The sequence below is a fragment of the Hemicordylus capensis genome, chromosome 1 (genome assembly GCF_027244095.1).
Source record: "Hemicordylus capensis ecotype Gifberg chromosome 1, rHemCap1.1.pri, whole genome shotgun sequence".
In the NCBI taxonomy this organism is placed as follows: Eukaryota; Metazoa; Chordata; class Lepidosauria; order Squamata; family Cordylidae; genus Hemicordylus; species Hemicordylus capensis.
The window spans coordinates 331,696,905-331,710,836 of record NC_069657.1 but is presented as its reverse complement, the minus strand read 5'-3'; the positions used below and the strand labels follow the sequence as shown (position 1 = coordinate 331,710,836).

At 42.0% G+C, this 13,932-nt stretch overlaps 2 protein-coding genes across 10 annotated transcripts in view; one reads left to right on the top strand and one right to left on the bottom strand.

Moving 5' to 3' along the window:
- Positions 1 to 12,482, top strand: part of SESN1 (sestrin 1) — a 70,556-nt gene extending 58,074 nt beyond the window's left edge. For 5 of the 8 annotated variants that reach the window (XM_053297451.1, XM_053297535.1, XM_053297966.1 and 2 more), the window contains exons 5-10: positions 1,490 to 1,729; positions 4,411 to 4,612; positions 8,095 to 8,207; positions 8,435 to 8,625; positions 10,399 to 10,543; positions 11,463 to 12,482. In XM_053297451.1, coding sequence (XP_053153426.1) covers positions 1,490 to 1,729; positions 4,411 to 4,612; positions 8,095 to 8,207; positions 8,435 to 8,625; positions 10,399 to 10,543; positions 11,463 to 11,549 — 978 coding nt within the window. In that variant the 3' untranslated portion in view covers positions 11,550 to 12,482. The other 3 variants (XM_053297618.1, XM_053297709.1, XM_053297796.1) reach the window with 2 other exon arrangements.
- Positions 5,405 to 13,932, bottom strand: part of ARMC2 (armadillo repeat containing 2) — an 85,157-nt gene continuing 76,629 nt past the window's right edge. Inside the window, exon 19 of one of the 2 annotated variants that reach the window (XM_053296959.1) lies at positions 5,405 to 7,235. The gene's annotated coding sequence lies outside the window, so the exon portion shown is untranslated. Of the gene's footprint in view, positions 7,236 to 10,615; positions 11,402 to 13,932 lie in introns of those variants that run through there. The other variant, XM_053297051.1, reaches the window with a different exon arrangement.

Sequence of the window (13,932 nt, the reverse complement as noted above, 5' to 3'; positions counted from 1 at the left end):
TGTGTTCCATCCTTTTTTCTGCTCTTTCCCTGTCTTTTTGGTGATTTTTCGGTCATCTTCCAGGGCTTTGGATCCTAACCCCACAATTGCTATTGACAGAAGGTTTCATTATTCGGAGTTTCGTTCTCCGCAGCTATAGGCTGCAACAGAACCCTTGCAAATAATGAGGGCCACCTGTATATATGCACTCACTCACTCACTCACACTCTAATGAAAAGATACAAAACTAGAGCAGTCACTCATCCCTAACTAAATTTTGTAAGAGCTTTATCTCTTAAGATGCATTTTCTCTCTTACCTACCTGGCAGTCTTTTTTATGACTAATCTGACTTTTAACACTTGAAAAAAATCAGCAAAATATACTGCCTCCAAAGCCAATTGCTACATGCTATTTTAGATGCGTTGCTACAGCTACACTCATTTTTTGTTTCTGAATCCTATAACTTGCCCTGAATCTCTGAAATGGGGCAATATGTGCAATATTTTCAAGCAAACAAGAAGCAATAAGATCCTCACCATACTATACTCAGACCATACAATAAATAGCATGAAACAACTTGGTCCAGTATATTTTTATAATTACATTCTCAGCCAAAGATAAAACCAAATATAACAACTGGAAATCAGATAGATGAAATGAAATACATTGCATTGGAGAAACTGTGACATCTGCTGTGTGGAGAGTAATATACTCTGTTACAAACAAGACCACACATCCACAATGGTGATATGGTACAGGTACAAAAAGCTTTGTCCCTTTTTAGAATGCCACAATAACTTGGTTCTCTTAGTTATTAGTTCTCTCCTAGAATTTTCTAGACGTAACAGAGGTGTCTGTACACAGTATTGGATTTTGGAGCATTTGGAACAATGTCACTTTCCTAAGACTCTTCTCCACTTGACAAAGACCAACATTGAAACAGAGGTCACCAAGTCACCGTTGTGGACTTGTTTGTAACAGAGTATATTACTCTCCACGCAGTAGACTTCACCACACTTCTCCAATGCAATATATTTAGTTTCATCTATGTGGTTTCCAATTGTTATCTATTGTTTTATCTTTGGCTGAGAATATCTTGATTATAAAATTATTCTGAACCAAGTTGTTGCATGCTCTTTATTGTATGGTTTGTGCATAGTGTGGTAGGGATCTTATTGTTTCATGTTTGCTTGATTTAGGAAATCCCAGTATGTATTATTTATCTTTTGGAGAAACATTTTCAGCTGTGTAAGGAGAAAGGTTAAATGCCCCCTGTATATCAATGTGCCAGTTAGACTTCCCGTTAGCTGCTAAGTTAAAGGGAATGTTTTTAAAATGTGCACAGCCAAACTGTGTTTAATGTTAACAGATTGACCAGAATTGGTGAATTTTTCAAGGCTAGATTGCTAGAAAATCTGCAGCCTATTGTGTAATCAAGTTTGTGACTTTAAGCAAAGTGAAGTTTCTGAAACTAGTAGCATTTTTAAATCTCTCTCGTTTCCTTTAAAGCAACTTCTAAAAACTGAAGAACATAGCTGGTCACTGGCAGAGCTGATCCACGCTGTAGTTCTCCTTACACACTACCATTCGCTTGCCTCCTTCACATTTGGCTGTGGAATCAACCCAGAAATTCACTGTGAAGGTGGTCACACGTTCAAGCCTCCTTCTGTCAGTGATTATTGTATTTGTGACATTACAAATGGAAACCATGGTGTACATGACATGCAGGGCCCAACTGGAAGTGTTACAGTAAGTAATCCCTATCTCTTTACAGATTGGAGCTATCCTTTCCTTTAGCAGCTCCTTGGGCAGTCGGGTATATGTGCACCCCACTGTAAAACTTGGGTAGCACTTTGCTTTCTTTATTAACTAAAGGGCAGAAATAAGTGACTTGTTTGAAAGTCTGATGTGGACTGTAAGTACTGATGGGTTAATCTTTGGTCATACAAAATTGATAATGCAGACTAGTTGAGAAGTAAGCTGGATCTGGAATACATCCACAGTGAGAATTGCTAAGGAAATTGCTTTCCATGGTTGCAAGTGTATGTGGAAGTACATGTCTGAATTTCAACTCTCACCTGCCGTTTTAACTTGGCACAAAGACTAGGGAGTACACTTAAGTTACTTTTCCCTCCTAACATTTCATCACACTGTCTGAAACTAAAATTTCCATAAGATTGTATATATTATGGAGAAATGCTTCAGAAGTTAATGGTATGATAAGAGAATGCCATATTTGGATTGTTGGCAAGTGAAATTGTAGTGGGTTTTCAAACTTTAAAATTACCGTACATAAAACTTTAAAACATCAAACTAAAACCCTGATGAAATGGATGTGTTTTCAGAAGTCTTAAAACAACCAGAGATGGGGAGATTCTGATTTCATTTGGGAGTGTGTTCTAGAACATTGGGGCAACTCTAGAGAAGGCTCGATTTTGGGTTGCCAGCAAGCCAGCTGGTGGCAACTGCAACCGGACATCCCCAATGATCTTAGTAGGCAGCAGGGTTCATGAAAAAGAAGGCACTCTCTTAAATACCCTGGGTCCAAACCATTCAGGGTTTTGTAAGTAATAACCAGCACTTTTTATTTTGCTCCAAAACTAATTGGCAGCCAGTTCTTTTAAAACAGGAGTAATGTGGTCTCTATGGGTAGCCCCAGAGACCAACCTGGCTGCCACATTCTGCACCAGTTCCAGTTCCTGAATTACAAAGGCAGCCCAATGTAGAGCACATTGCAGTAGTCAAACCTGGATGTTACTAGCATATGCACCACTGTTTTAAGGTCGTTTTGTCTCAAACAATGGATGTAAGCTGGCATTACCAGTTAAAGCTGATGATAAACACTCCTGGCTACTGCCTCAACCTGAGATATCATGGAGAGATTTGGGTCCAGAAGTAATCCCAAGCTACGTACCTGACCTTTCCGGGGGAATCTAACCCCATCCAGAACAGGCAGATCTAAATCACTTCCGGCCTCCTGCAACAAGTACCTCCGCTTGTTTGGATTCAACTTCATTTTGTTCTCCCTTATCCAGCCCATTAATGATTCCAAGAATGCATTTAGAGAGGCTAAGCCATCTCCTGATCAAGTTGATATCTGGGTGTCATCGGCTTATTGATAGCACCCTTTACGATATCTCCTGATGATCTCTTCCAGAAGTTTCATGTAGATGTTAAAAAGTATTAGGGGTAGAATGGAGCCCTGTGGATAGCTCTTGCTTTGCAGAGCAACTATCTCCAAGAGACACCATCTGGAATGTATGTGAAAAGTAGGTGCAGAACCACTGCAAAACAGTGCCTCCCACCCCACCCCCCTCAGGTGGTCTGAAAGGATACCATGATCGCTGGTATCTAAAGCCGCTGAGAGATCCAAGAGGGTCACTCCACCTGTCGATTCCCAATTGGAATCCATCCATCAGGCTGACCTAGGCAGTCTCCACCACTTAGGCCGCCCAAAAGCCAGTTTGAAATAGGTCCAGATAACCTGCTTCTTCCAAGACTGACTGGAATTGAGAAGCCACCACCCTCTCAAGCACCTTGCCCAACCATGGAGGATTGGAGACAGGCCTATGGCTGCCAAATTCTGAGGGGTCCAATGCAGATTTCTTCAAAAGTGATCTAATTGTCTCCTTAAGAAAAGGAAGCATCCTGCCCTCCTCTGAGAGGCTGATGATACTAACAAGACCCTCTCCAATAATTTCCTGGCTAGACTAGATAAGCCATGTAGGGCAAGGGTCAAGAGAAAAGGTGGTAAGGCAAACTTTTCCAAGGAGCTTTCCACTTCCTCAGGAGTCACAAACTGAAACTGATCCAAGTTAACCATACAAAAGGAATTGCTGGACACCTTCATAATAGACTCTGCAAAGGTGGGTTGTGGTTGTCAGTTCAACCTTAATCAGGTGGTGGTCTGTCCATGACAATGGGGAAATCACAGATGTCTCCCACCATGGAACACCACCTGACCAGAAGACTAAACTGGATTAATGGCCTGCAAAGTTCCCACCAATTCTGATTCTATGTGCAAATTTGGAAATGGCAGTCATTTCACCTTCAAAATCCATACAAATTATATATTGCAATTCAGTGTTTTGTTTTGTCTTTAATTCTGGCATCTAAATAATTTGTGAACCTTAAGATTGGTGTCCAGTAACTGTTTTATGGAATTAACTATAGAGACCATGCAATTTAACTGCCCCACTGGAAGACTATAGAAAATACAAATAGCTCCATTTTGTGTTCCTTTGGTCTTAGGCACTTTGATTTCCTAACCTTCTACCTTAATTCTGCATAGAATTATTTGCCTTTGAACATAGTGGTAAGCAGTAAGGCAAGGCTGGAATGTGAGTCTTTAAACAATGATAAACAAAGCCAAAAATTAAAATAAGGTACATCCCACTACAGTTGGATATGTGATTATATTTGTCTTTAAGACCACAGAGCCTTCCTGTGAAGTAGAAGCACTTATGGAAAAAATGAAGCAACTACAAGAATGCAGAGATGAAGTGAAAGCCAGCAAAGAAGAAAAAGCTACTCGTTTTGAGAAGGAGAAGAGAGAGAGTATGTTGGTGTGTTGCTCAGGTCAGAACATACTTGGTCAGCATACTTTAAAGACCATCCCAATCTGTGACAGAGGTAGTAGCATTAGATTTACAACTGATTTAATCTGAAAGGTAAAGTTTGTAAATACTTGGAGTCTATCAAATTAAATAATATACAGTATTTGATAACTAGAAATTACAATTAAGCTTCCTATGCCACGAGGAAACAATGAAATACTACATAAAACCCTAATCTTCATAACTCAATCGTAATTAGATGCCAGTCAGTCAGTTCTGTGTGCATGCATGTAGCTGGGCAGGAATCACACTGATGAAGACTGGAAGAGGGTTTGTTGCCACTGGATATGTGCTTTGGTGTGCCCCAGCCATTGCTTATACAGTGTAATTAGGTTGATCCTCTCCTGCTGGCTGTCTGCCCAGTGGCATCAGAAGAAAGGGCACAAGATCCTCTTCCATTCAGACTGCCATCTGAAGCAAGTCAAGACTCAGCAGCAAGCAGATTGTTTGATAGTACTATTTGTACTTCATACTATATACATAAGGCTCCCAGATAAACTCTTTTTCTTGTTTTTACTTGGATCGGGACCAGAAGTATAGTTCAATGTGCATATCTGACCTAGGCTGCTTGTGCTTATGAGGCTTCAGTCTTCCTATGCTGATACTTTGTTGCCTTGGCAAGTGAGTCTGGCAACTCCTTTACTATCCAGGAGGTAGGGATGTGCATGGAACTGCGGAGGCGCGGTTCGGCGCCGGGGTGTGTGTCTTGCTTTAGGGGGGGGTGTACTTATCCCTCCCGCTGCTTTTCCCCCTCGAGCACTCCGTTTTTCTACAAATTTTGGGGGGTGGCAGTGTTCCTCCCTGGTGCCCCTGCCCCCATCGTTGGCTGGAAATAGTGGAAGTATCCGCCGCGCATGCACCCGCCACTGTGCGCGTGCATCCACCGCACAGTCACACATTGCATGCACATGTCCTGCATGCGACGTACGCATGCAACATATGATGTGAGCGGTAGACGCGTGCGCGGCAGCAGGTACTTCCGCTATTTCCAGCCAACAATGGGGGCAGGGGTGGCATGGAGGAACGCTGCCGCCCCCAAAACTTTGTATAAAAACAGAGTGACGGAAGGGGAAAGGTGGCGGCAGGGGTAAGTATAACCCCCCCGCCCTTAAAGTGAGACCCTCACCCCTGGCGCCAAACCGCTGGACCGGGCCACATCCAAACCAGTTTGGAGGCCTCTAAAATGGCCTCCGGACAGTTTCGGGCACATCCCTAACAGGAGGACCTCAATATTTGCAGCGGTTCCATTCCCCGCTGTAACCATGGATTTGGAAACCCCATGACTTGGGGCTATGGGATTGCGGGGGTTAGGTTATTGGTCATTGGGGAAATGATTAAAAATGTTAGAAAACTGGCCAAATTTGGGGGGCGGGGGAAGCTCCCTACCATGCTTTGCTGGTCCCCTGAGTTTGTTTGTGTTGCATTTATATACCACTTTTCAGGCAAACCTCCCAAAGCAGTTTACAAAAAACTTAAATAAAAGGATAATATGTCAAGCTACACATTTACATTTTTGCATGGGCTTTAGTCTCACTTCCTCTCTCCTCCTCTCGGAGCAAGATGGTCCCTGGCTGCTCTGTGGTGGCAGTTGGGGGAGGGAGGGCTCTTCAGCTGGGACAAGGAGCTAGACGGTAGCAGCTCCACAGCCTCTGTCTCTTTCTTTCTTGCATGGTGCCCTGAAAATCGCTGGGTTTAAAAAAACAACAACTGAGTCTCTGAAACACAAACTAGCAGCCGGAAATGGCCTCCAGCCACCCCCAACCCACGGATATGTGAGGTTGCTGTGTTCTTTTCCTCCCCACCTCACCCCACATATGCTGAGGTCTGGTGTCTTTTACCCAACTGTGAATCTGCAGATAATGAATCTGCAGATATTGAGGTTCTCCTGTATCTGGGTTGTTGTCACACCAACACCGAGCTGCTGGACTAGATTCAATACTGGCAATTGCTCACCCTTGACACAAATACCTGGCTAGGTGCGAGTATGTGGTCACCGTTGTGTTTGAAACGATCAATCCCTCTGGGTTGTCATTGTTACGATGAAAGCTTAACAAGGCTGCAACATAGGGAGTCTTGGGGGAGCCAGGCTCTTTCCATCAGCCTGGTCATAGAGACCAACTCTGGCTCCTCTCTTCCAAAAGCTGTGTGCCTCTGCAAGCATTCTGCTGCAGCTAGCCAGGCCTTTTCCATCAGAGATGCTGATGGTTATCGTAGAAATCTCTAATGTATTGGTTTGCTTTTATCAATATTGTGTTTCACTTTGGGAACTTGGGTTGAGAAACAGAATAAAATCTAAATCCACAAAATACTCCACCTCCAGCAAAAACCAGAGGCTGAGGTTTCTGGTTGTTGACTAGAGCTATTTTTTGTAGATCATTTAGCAATCATTCTAGATAACTAGAATGCCTAAGATCCTTCTGTCTAGAGATGATACACTGTCATGTGAAAAGTGAGTGGGTTCCTCTCCCTCTCAGCATGCAAGGCCTTGTCCACTGGAATTCTGGTTTAGTGGTGAGCAAGTTATGGTTTGCATGTAGTTCAGACTCATGAAAATGCCAGTTTTCAACTTAAAGGAGGTCGGGTGTTTCTAGCCACCCTGATCATGGAGATCAGCTTGAAGTTGGTACAGCACCGCATTGCTAAAAGGTTAAAAAAAGGAGATTAGTAACAAATTCTCAATCCTGGCTTCTTTGCTAATTCATCAAGTAATCGCTCTGAAGGGCCACTTCTTCTTCTTCTTTTTTCCCTTTTCACATTTGAAGGGAACAATTTCTTATTCACCCAGCTATACTTTTGCATCTGCTATTCTGGCAAAATGATACACACACACTGTGCTCACTATTAGCAACTAAATATGCAGATGGGTTGTAGCCTTCAGTCTCAAATACAGGATTAACATGGTATGCACTGCTAAATAAATATCATCCCTGTTCTAGTTAGAAACAAAGATTATTCGAGGCAACCTAATGGTGCAGTGGGGAAATGACTTGCCTAGCGAGCAAGAGGTTGCTGGTTAGAATCCCTGCTGGTATGTTTCCCAGACTATGGGAAACATCTCTCTCTGGCAGCAGCGATATAGGAAGGTGCTGAAAGGCATAATCTCATACTGCACGGGAGCAGCCAATGGTAAACCCTTCCTGAATTCTACCAAAGAAAACCACATGGCTCTGTGGTCGCCAGGAGTCAACAATGACTTGAGGACACAACTAAATATTAAAGAACAATCCTGCTGCATGTATTTAAAAATTCATTCTAAAGAACTATCAGTTCTTTAGAATGTTTAAATGATGCTAGGTGACCTTGTCATCTTCCTTGGAAATTTGCACTTATGTGCCTGCTCTTTTGTTTTAAGGACTATTCGTGGGAAGAATGTTTAGAAAGTTTCTGTAGTCCAGAAAAAGTGCCTACTGTGAAATTGCATCCATTATATTTCAGCAATTTGCTTCTAGGCTTTTGTGTGTTCTATTTTTGTGAATCATCTTGTACTGCTGTTAACAGAGGATGAAGAATTGCCACCAACAAGAGATGTGTCTCGGCACTTCGAAGATACTAGCTATGGTTATAAGGATTTCTCTAGGCATGGAATGCATGTGCCTACCTTCCATGTTCAGGTAGGTCCTACATTGCAAACTTTCAACAAGCAGTAAGATTGGGAGAATGGACAGTGTAATCAGTACTTGTAAATTACACTTAGTTCATTAGGAGAACTTTATTATTGCCCTAAGAATATAAAAAGATTTTTATCAAGCAATTAAAATCAGTTTTTCAAGTTTAGTTTTTAAGTGCTTGTCATCTTCCTTAGGAACTTGCACTTATGTGCCTGCTCTTTTGTTTTAAGGACTATTCGTGGGAAGACCATGGATATTCATTGGTAAATCGTCTCTATCCAGATGTGGGGCAACTGATAGATGAGAAGTTTCAGATTGCCTACAACTTGACTTACAACACAATGGCCATGCATAAAGATGTGGATACTTCAATGCTTAGACGGGCAATTTGGAATTATATCCACTGTATGTTTGGAATAAGGTTGGTTCCATTATCTGTTTTAGTCAGCTTTAGTTAAGATACTGCCATACACCAGTTAATTCTGGTAAATACTGCTGGTATGATGAGTTGCACACAAATGTTGTCAATACAGGTTATAAGAGTGAATCTAAACTAAGATTCTATGTCTAAATTTATGTTGAGCCTCTTCTCCCGCTTGGAGAAAGAGCTAAAAGAGGTGTGCGGGGAGGGCTGCAAAATGCTTGCTTTACCTGCAGACGACCCTTTTTCTCCTGGCTGGGAGTTTTGGGGACCAGGAAACTCCCAGAACACCCATGATGCATTACGGTGTATTATGGGGAGCCTCTCGACTCAGGCTGGGAGGCTATCCATGTGTAGGTGGCGCATGGTACTCACACATGATCAGTTAGCCCAGTTTCTGGGTGGCCTCGTACCCAAAACCTGGGCTGAGCAGCAGGCTCCCTAAGCAGGTTTGCTGCCACCAGGAGCCGCGCAGCTTTCAGCAGTTCGCACAGCTTCCAGCAGTTCATATGTGCCAGCAAGACCGGGCTGTGCTTCCTTAGCCCACTTTTGCCTGTGCATGTGAATAGCCTCATTGTCTCAAGCAACAGTAGTCATGATTGCATATGAATTGGATAGAAAGTAGTAGCTGTTAGAAACTTTTTATCAAGGTTATCAGATCTTCAGGGCAAAGGTTCATAGTTGCTCAACACTAGGCAGCAACTGGCTTAGTAGTAGGGGTGTGCACGCACCAGTTTGAAAGACTGGCATTCGAGGTGGGAAGGGGGTTGCTTTAAAGCGTGAGGAGGGTGTCCTTACCTCCCCTGCCACGTTTCCTCCACCAGCGCTGCTGTCAAAATCACTGACACAGAGCAGCTCTATACCCTCTTGCCACCCTGGTCAGCGTAATACCCAAAGTGGCTGGCGCACATGCACGCATTACACATGTGTGCCAGCCACTTCCGGAATTACGATGACCGGGGTGGCAAGAGGGCATACAGCCACTCTGTGTCAGCGATTTTGACAGCAGCACCAGTGGGCGAGGTAAAGACACCCTTCCTGCACCTTAAAGCAACCCCCCACACTCCCAGGAGTGCATGGAACCAGTTCCATGCACATCCCTACTTAGCAGTAGTACCGCAGCAAGGCTTGTCAGCTTAAATTGTTTGGGGTTTTTTAAAAGCAAGCTTTGAGATGAGGGTCATGTGTTTCTCCCAGCCTCATGGCTCGGATAAACCATTTAGGAATTTGAAATTGGTCAAGGAAGAAGTAGATAGACAGTAGCAGGGCAGATAGACAGAACAACTGGGCTGGGCACTATCCAACCCCAGCATCCGTCCAGCAGTTGTTGCTGGTACCACCTTGTTTCTTTTTAGATTGTGAACCCAAGCCTTTTGGGGACAAGGAAGCATCTGATTTATTATGCGATATAAACCACTTTGAGAACTTTTGTAGGAAAACAGTATATAAAGATTTGTAATAGAAGAAGAAATCTGCAGCACAGTAGGGTTGGACATTCAGTCTGTCTTGGCACAGAGGAAGCAGCCTTCTAGGGAACTACTTAATGGAACTGTGGGAAGTGGCAGGGATGAAGAGTACAGTGTGTTGTTTGCATGTACAATGTGGTGTTTTCCTTCCTTGCCTGCATCTAGGGAGAAAGACAGTATTGAGAAGGCTACTGCATGGATGTTGTTGGCTAGCTTGTGTAACTATATGATACCCCAAATCTTGGTTTTGGGAGGAATATAAAGCCCGGTGATGCAAAAATGAGCACATGTTTGTTCCATTCTGTAGATATGATGATTACGATTATGGTGAAATTAACCAGCTACTCGACCGCAGCTTTAAAGTTTACATCAAAACCGTGGTCTGCACTCCAGAGAAGACCACAAATAGAATGTATGATAGCTTCTGGAGGCAATTCAAACACTCTGAGAAGGTATACTCCTTTTGTGACTTGCTAGATTGAGTAGTAATGCTGCTAGACAGAATTTCAGATACTGAGGCCTTCGAGCATTTATTTTGCTTGCTTAAGTTAATGGGAATCACAATTTAATCTTGTGTCTCTATTACAAATGAAACTTTATACTTTTTCCAATGAGTAAAATGTTTGAATTCCTATCTAGTATGGGAGACTGAAGTTTGGAACAGTTGTTCAGACATTAGTCAATTCAGTTAAACTTTACAGAACTATGTGAAAACCTTGTTAAGGGAAGCCAGTACCTAGCAACTCACTCTTGGACCAGGAATTAGGCCTCAAAGTGCTTCTGTGTTGTGTGGGAAGATCTCTTAACACAGTAGGGATGTATATTACCCCTTGCCTTCCATTTTGTAAAGAGGAAGATATTCATGGTTTACTATTCTCCTCTCCCCCACCCCACCCCCACACACACCATAGAATCATTTTAAAAGAAAGCATTTTATCTAGGCCATGCTTAAAGAACTTGGATCCTTGTAGCTACAGCTACATCTTCAAGCAATAATTACTGTTAACAGATGGGGAAACATGCATACTCTGATGTAGATCCAGAGCCAGTTGATAAGAAAAATAGCAGCTACCATGCAATTGTTGTTGGGCTCACAGGCCAATGAGCCCTTATGAATTGCACAAATGTCATGAGCTGTAGGTACAGTCCTCCATATAGAGGCAACAATTCATATAATTAGTTCTTTCATAGGATCCTTGCCTGAACACGAAACCACCAGTGACCTTATATGCTCCAGGAGGCAGCCAACAAATGACCTAGCCCATAGTTGAAGCATTAATGGTAGAATTTTTGCACGCCTTAATGCAATTCTGTGAACAAAAAAAAAAAACACTTCAAGTCACTCATTGTGTGTGTGTGGTTTTTTTAAAGGTTCATGTCAATTTGCTTCTCATAGAAGCACGGATGCAGGCTGAACTGCTTTATGCTCTGAGAGCCATTACTCGCTACATGACCTGAAATCTTTGGCTGACTAACAATGATGGAAGGTACAGCAGCTGCTGCCTACAAAGGCATGCTAATGAGCTCCAGAACCAGTGGTGGCTAAAAGCTATGAGCTCCATTGTGCCATAACTCTTCTAGTTTCAGCTCTTCACTTGATGGGAATCACTGCCGCCATTGAACTCGGTGGTTGGACAACAGCGGTATTGTGCAGAGATGCTCCCTGATCACTACAGCCTGCTTCTGATAAGCACAGGAAACTATGATTTGTGGCAGAAAGTAGTTAATTATGCAAATCTTGTATTGTGGCAAGTAGAAAACAAAATGCAGAGCACAAGGAGGATTTTAAGAGGACTTCTGCTTTTGATGCAAGAATGATTGTTTTTAGAAATGTCCTGATACTGCTGTACTTGCTGGTAGAATGAAAGAGACAGCAAGCAATGCTTACTGTCTCAGCACCTTTTATACAGTGTTAGAGAAAGCTCTTGCTCATAACTTTAAACTGAAGTGTACTTCACGCTCAGTTTTAATTGTAACAGGAACTTCTTGCTGCTGTTTAGCTTTTTTTAAAAAAGCTACTGCCCTAAACTTGTTCACAGTGGTGTGGCTAAATCAGAGTGAGGAGGGGTAGAATTTTCAGAGCTGCTTAGACTGCAACTATGTGACATGTTAAATACCAAACAGTGTCCATCCTTGTATCTCCTCCATTGTTCCTAGAAGCTACTAAGGTATGGGAATAGGCTTTCAGACTGTCGGGCAGCCCCTTGTTACCTTGCTTACCCATCCATAGCTATGGTCTGTCAGCAGCAGCTCATGTCGTAAAACAGAAAATACTATTAAACTGATTGGTATACAGCTGTTTTTGGAAAATACATGGATACTTTTGTATGAGCATGAACTGCTCTGAAATGTCAGTATTACTGAACTATTAAAATAAAACTTTTCCTCTGACCTTGTTTCAGGCTTTTTATTGAACTAGTATTGCCCACAGCAAAAAAGAGTGGGGGTTTTGGCCCTCAACTACTGTATAATTGTGTTGAAGGGAAAGAACAAAAAGCTGCACCGTAACCCTTGACAGTTTAACAGGAAGCATCTGCTGTTTCCTCTGGTCAAAAGTACAAGGTTTATGCTGATCCAAAAATCATAGGCCAAATGTTCAGGTCTTATATTGGCTTTGGCGAAGGCATCCCACTCCCTGATGTATGCATATCACCTATGAAGTCTAGTAACCTATTCACTTTACAGACCTTGTTCAGCTGCCAGCAGCAAGGTTTGGTAATCTGTCCACACAAAGATATTCTCAGTTCTTCAAGGATACTATGAAAAGCACATGCTTCCTACTTTGATATTGTATCAGAGAATCTGATTCTTTTTATTTTGCAGTGTTTTCACAAAAAGAGGTGAGGGGGAAAGTAAACTTGACAATTCTTGAAACTAAAACCTCCATTTCCAAGGAGCTAATGCAAGCTCTAACACAAAGTGATGTAAAATACTTCCACAGACATCTGAATAGCTTAAATAGCTTCAGTAAAATGTGCCTTAGTACTGGCATTCTCAACCTTGAGCCCCCCAGATGTTGTTGGACTACAACTCTCATCATCCCCAATTATAATGGTCTTTTGTGCATATGTTTGAGTATTTTATCCACCTCGTCACTGAACAGGCGGTTTGCTGTACTAAAGTCATATAAAGACTTTCCAACGTTCTCCTAAAGCCTTGATATAAAGTAATCAACTTCTCTTATCAAAGCTGTCAAATCTATTTTCTAAATATTTTCTCAAAAAATCTGAATGCAAATACCTTAAAGCTGAATGCATTACCCACTAAGGGCTGCTTTCCTTTGTAAATAAAACTGTAAGAAGACACCTTCATATTGCACAATAGTTCATGTACTTCTGTTGGAATTTAATGCTGGGCACTAGGGACAGGCAAATCCCTGGCGATCTTTTAGATCTATGCCTAGTAGCTACTTGAGCTCTACAAACAGCTTAGTGTTGGTATTCTAATTATAAATATTTGACTTTACCTACCAATCTGCCAGTTAGTGTGCATTTTTAGCTGGGAAATATCTAAACTGGAAACTTTGATTTAATCCATTCTAATTAACCTTTTATCTTGGTGATTTAAATTCTACCTGGTACTTTGCACTTCTAAAAGGGAAGTACAATAGGATATTTATAGTACTGTGGGAAGGGGTGTACAAGTTCAACTATTTGCATACCTTAGAAACTGAACTGAAAGTACTTCTCCACTTAATTTTTGCTTATTCTCCATGTTTTTGTAAACATATAATCCTTAATTTTTTTGGCCATATTTTAATGAGTGATACTTCCAGAATAGGTGGACAAAGGTAAAATATTATGACAAGTTCTAGGCTATCTGGAACAAATTCCTGCCTTCA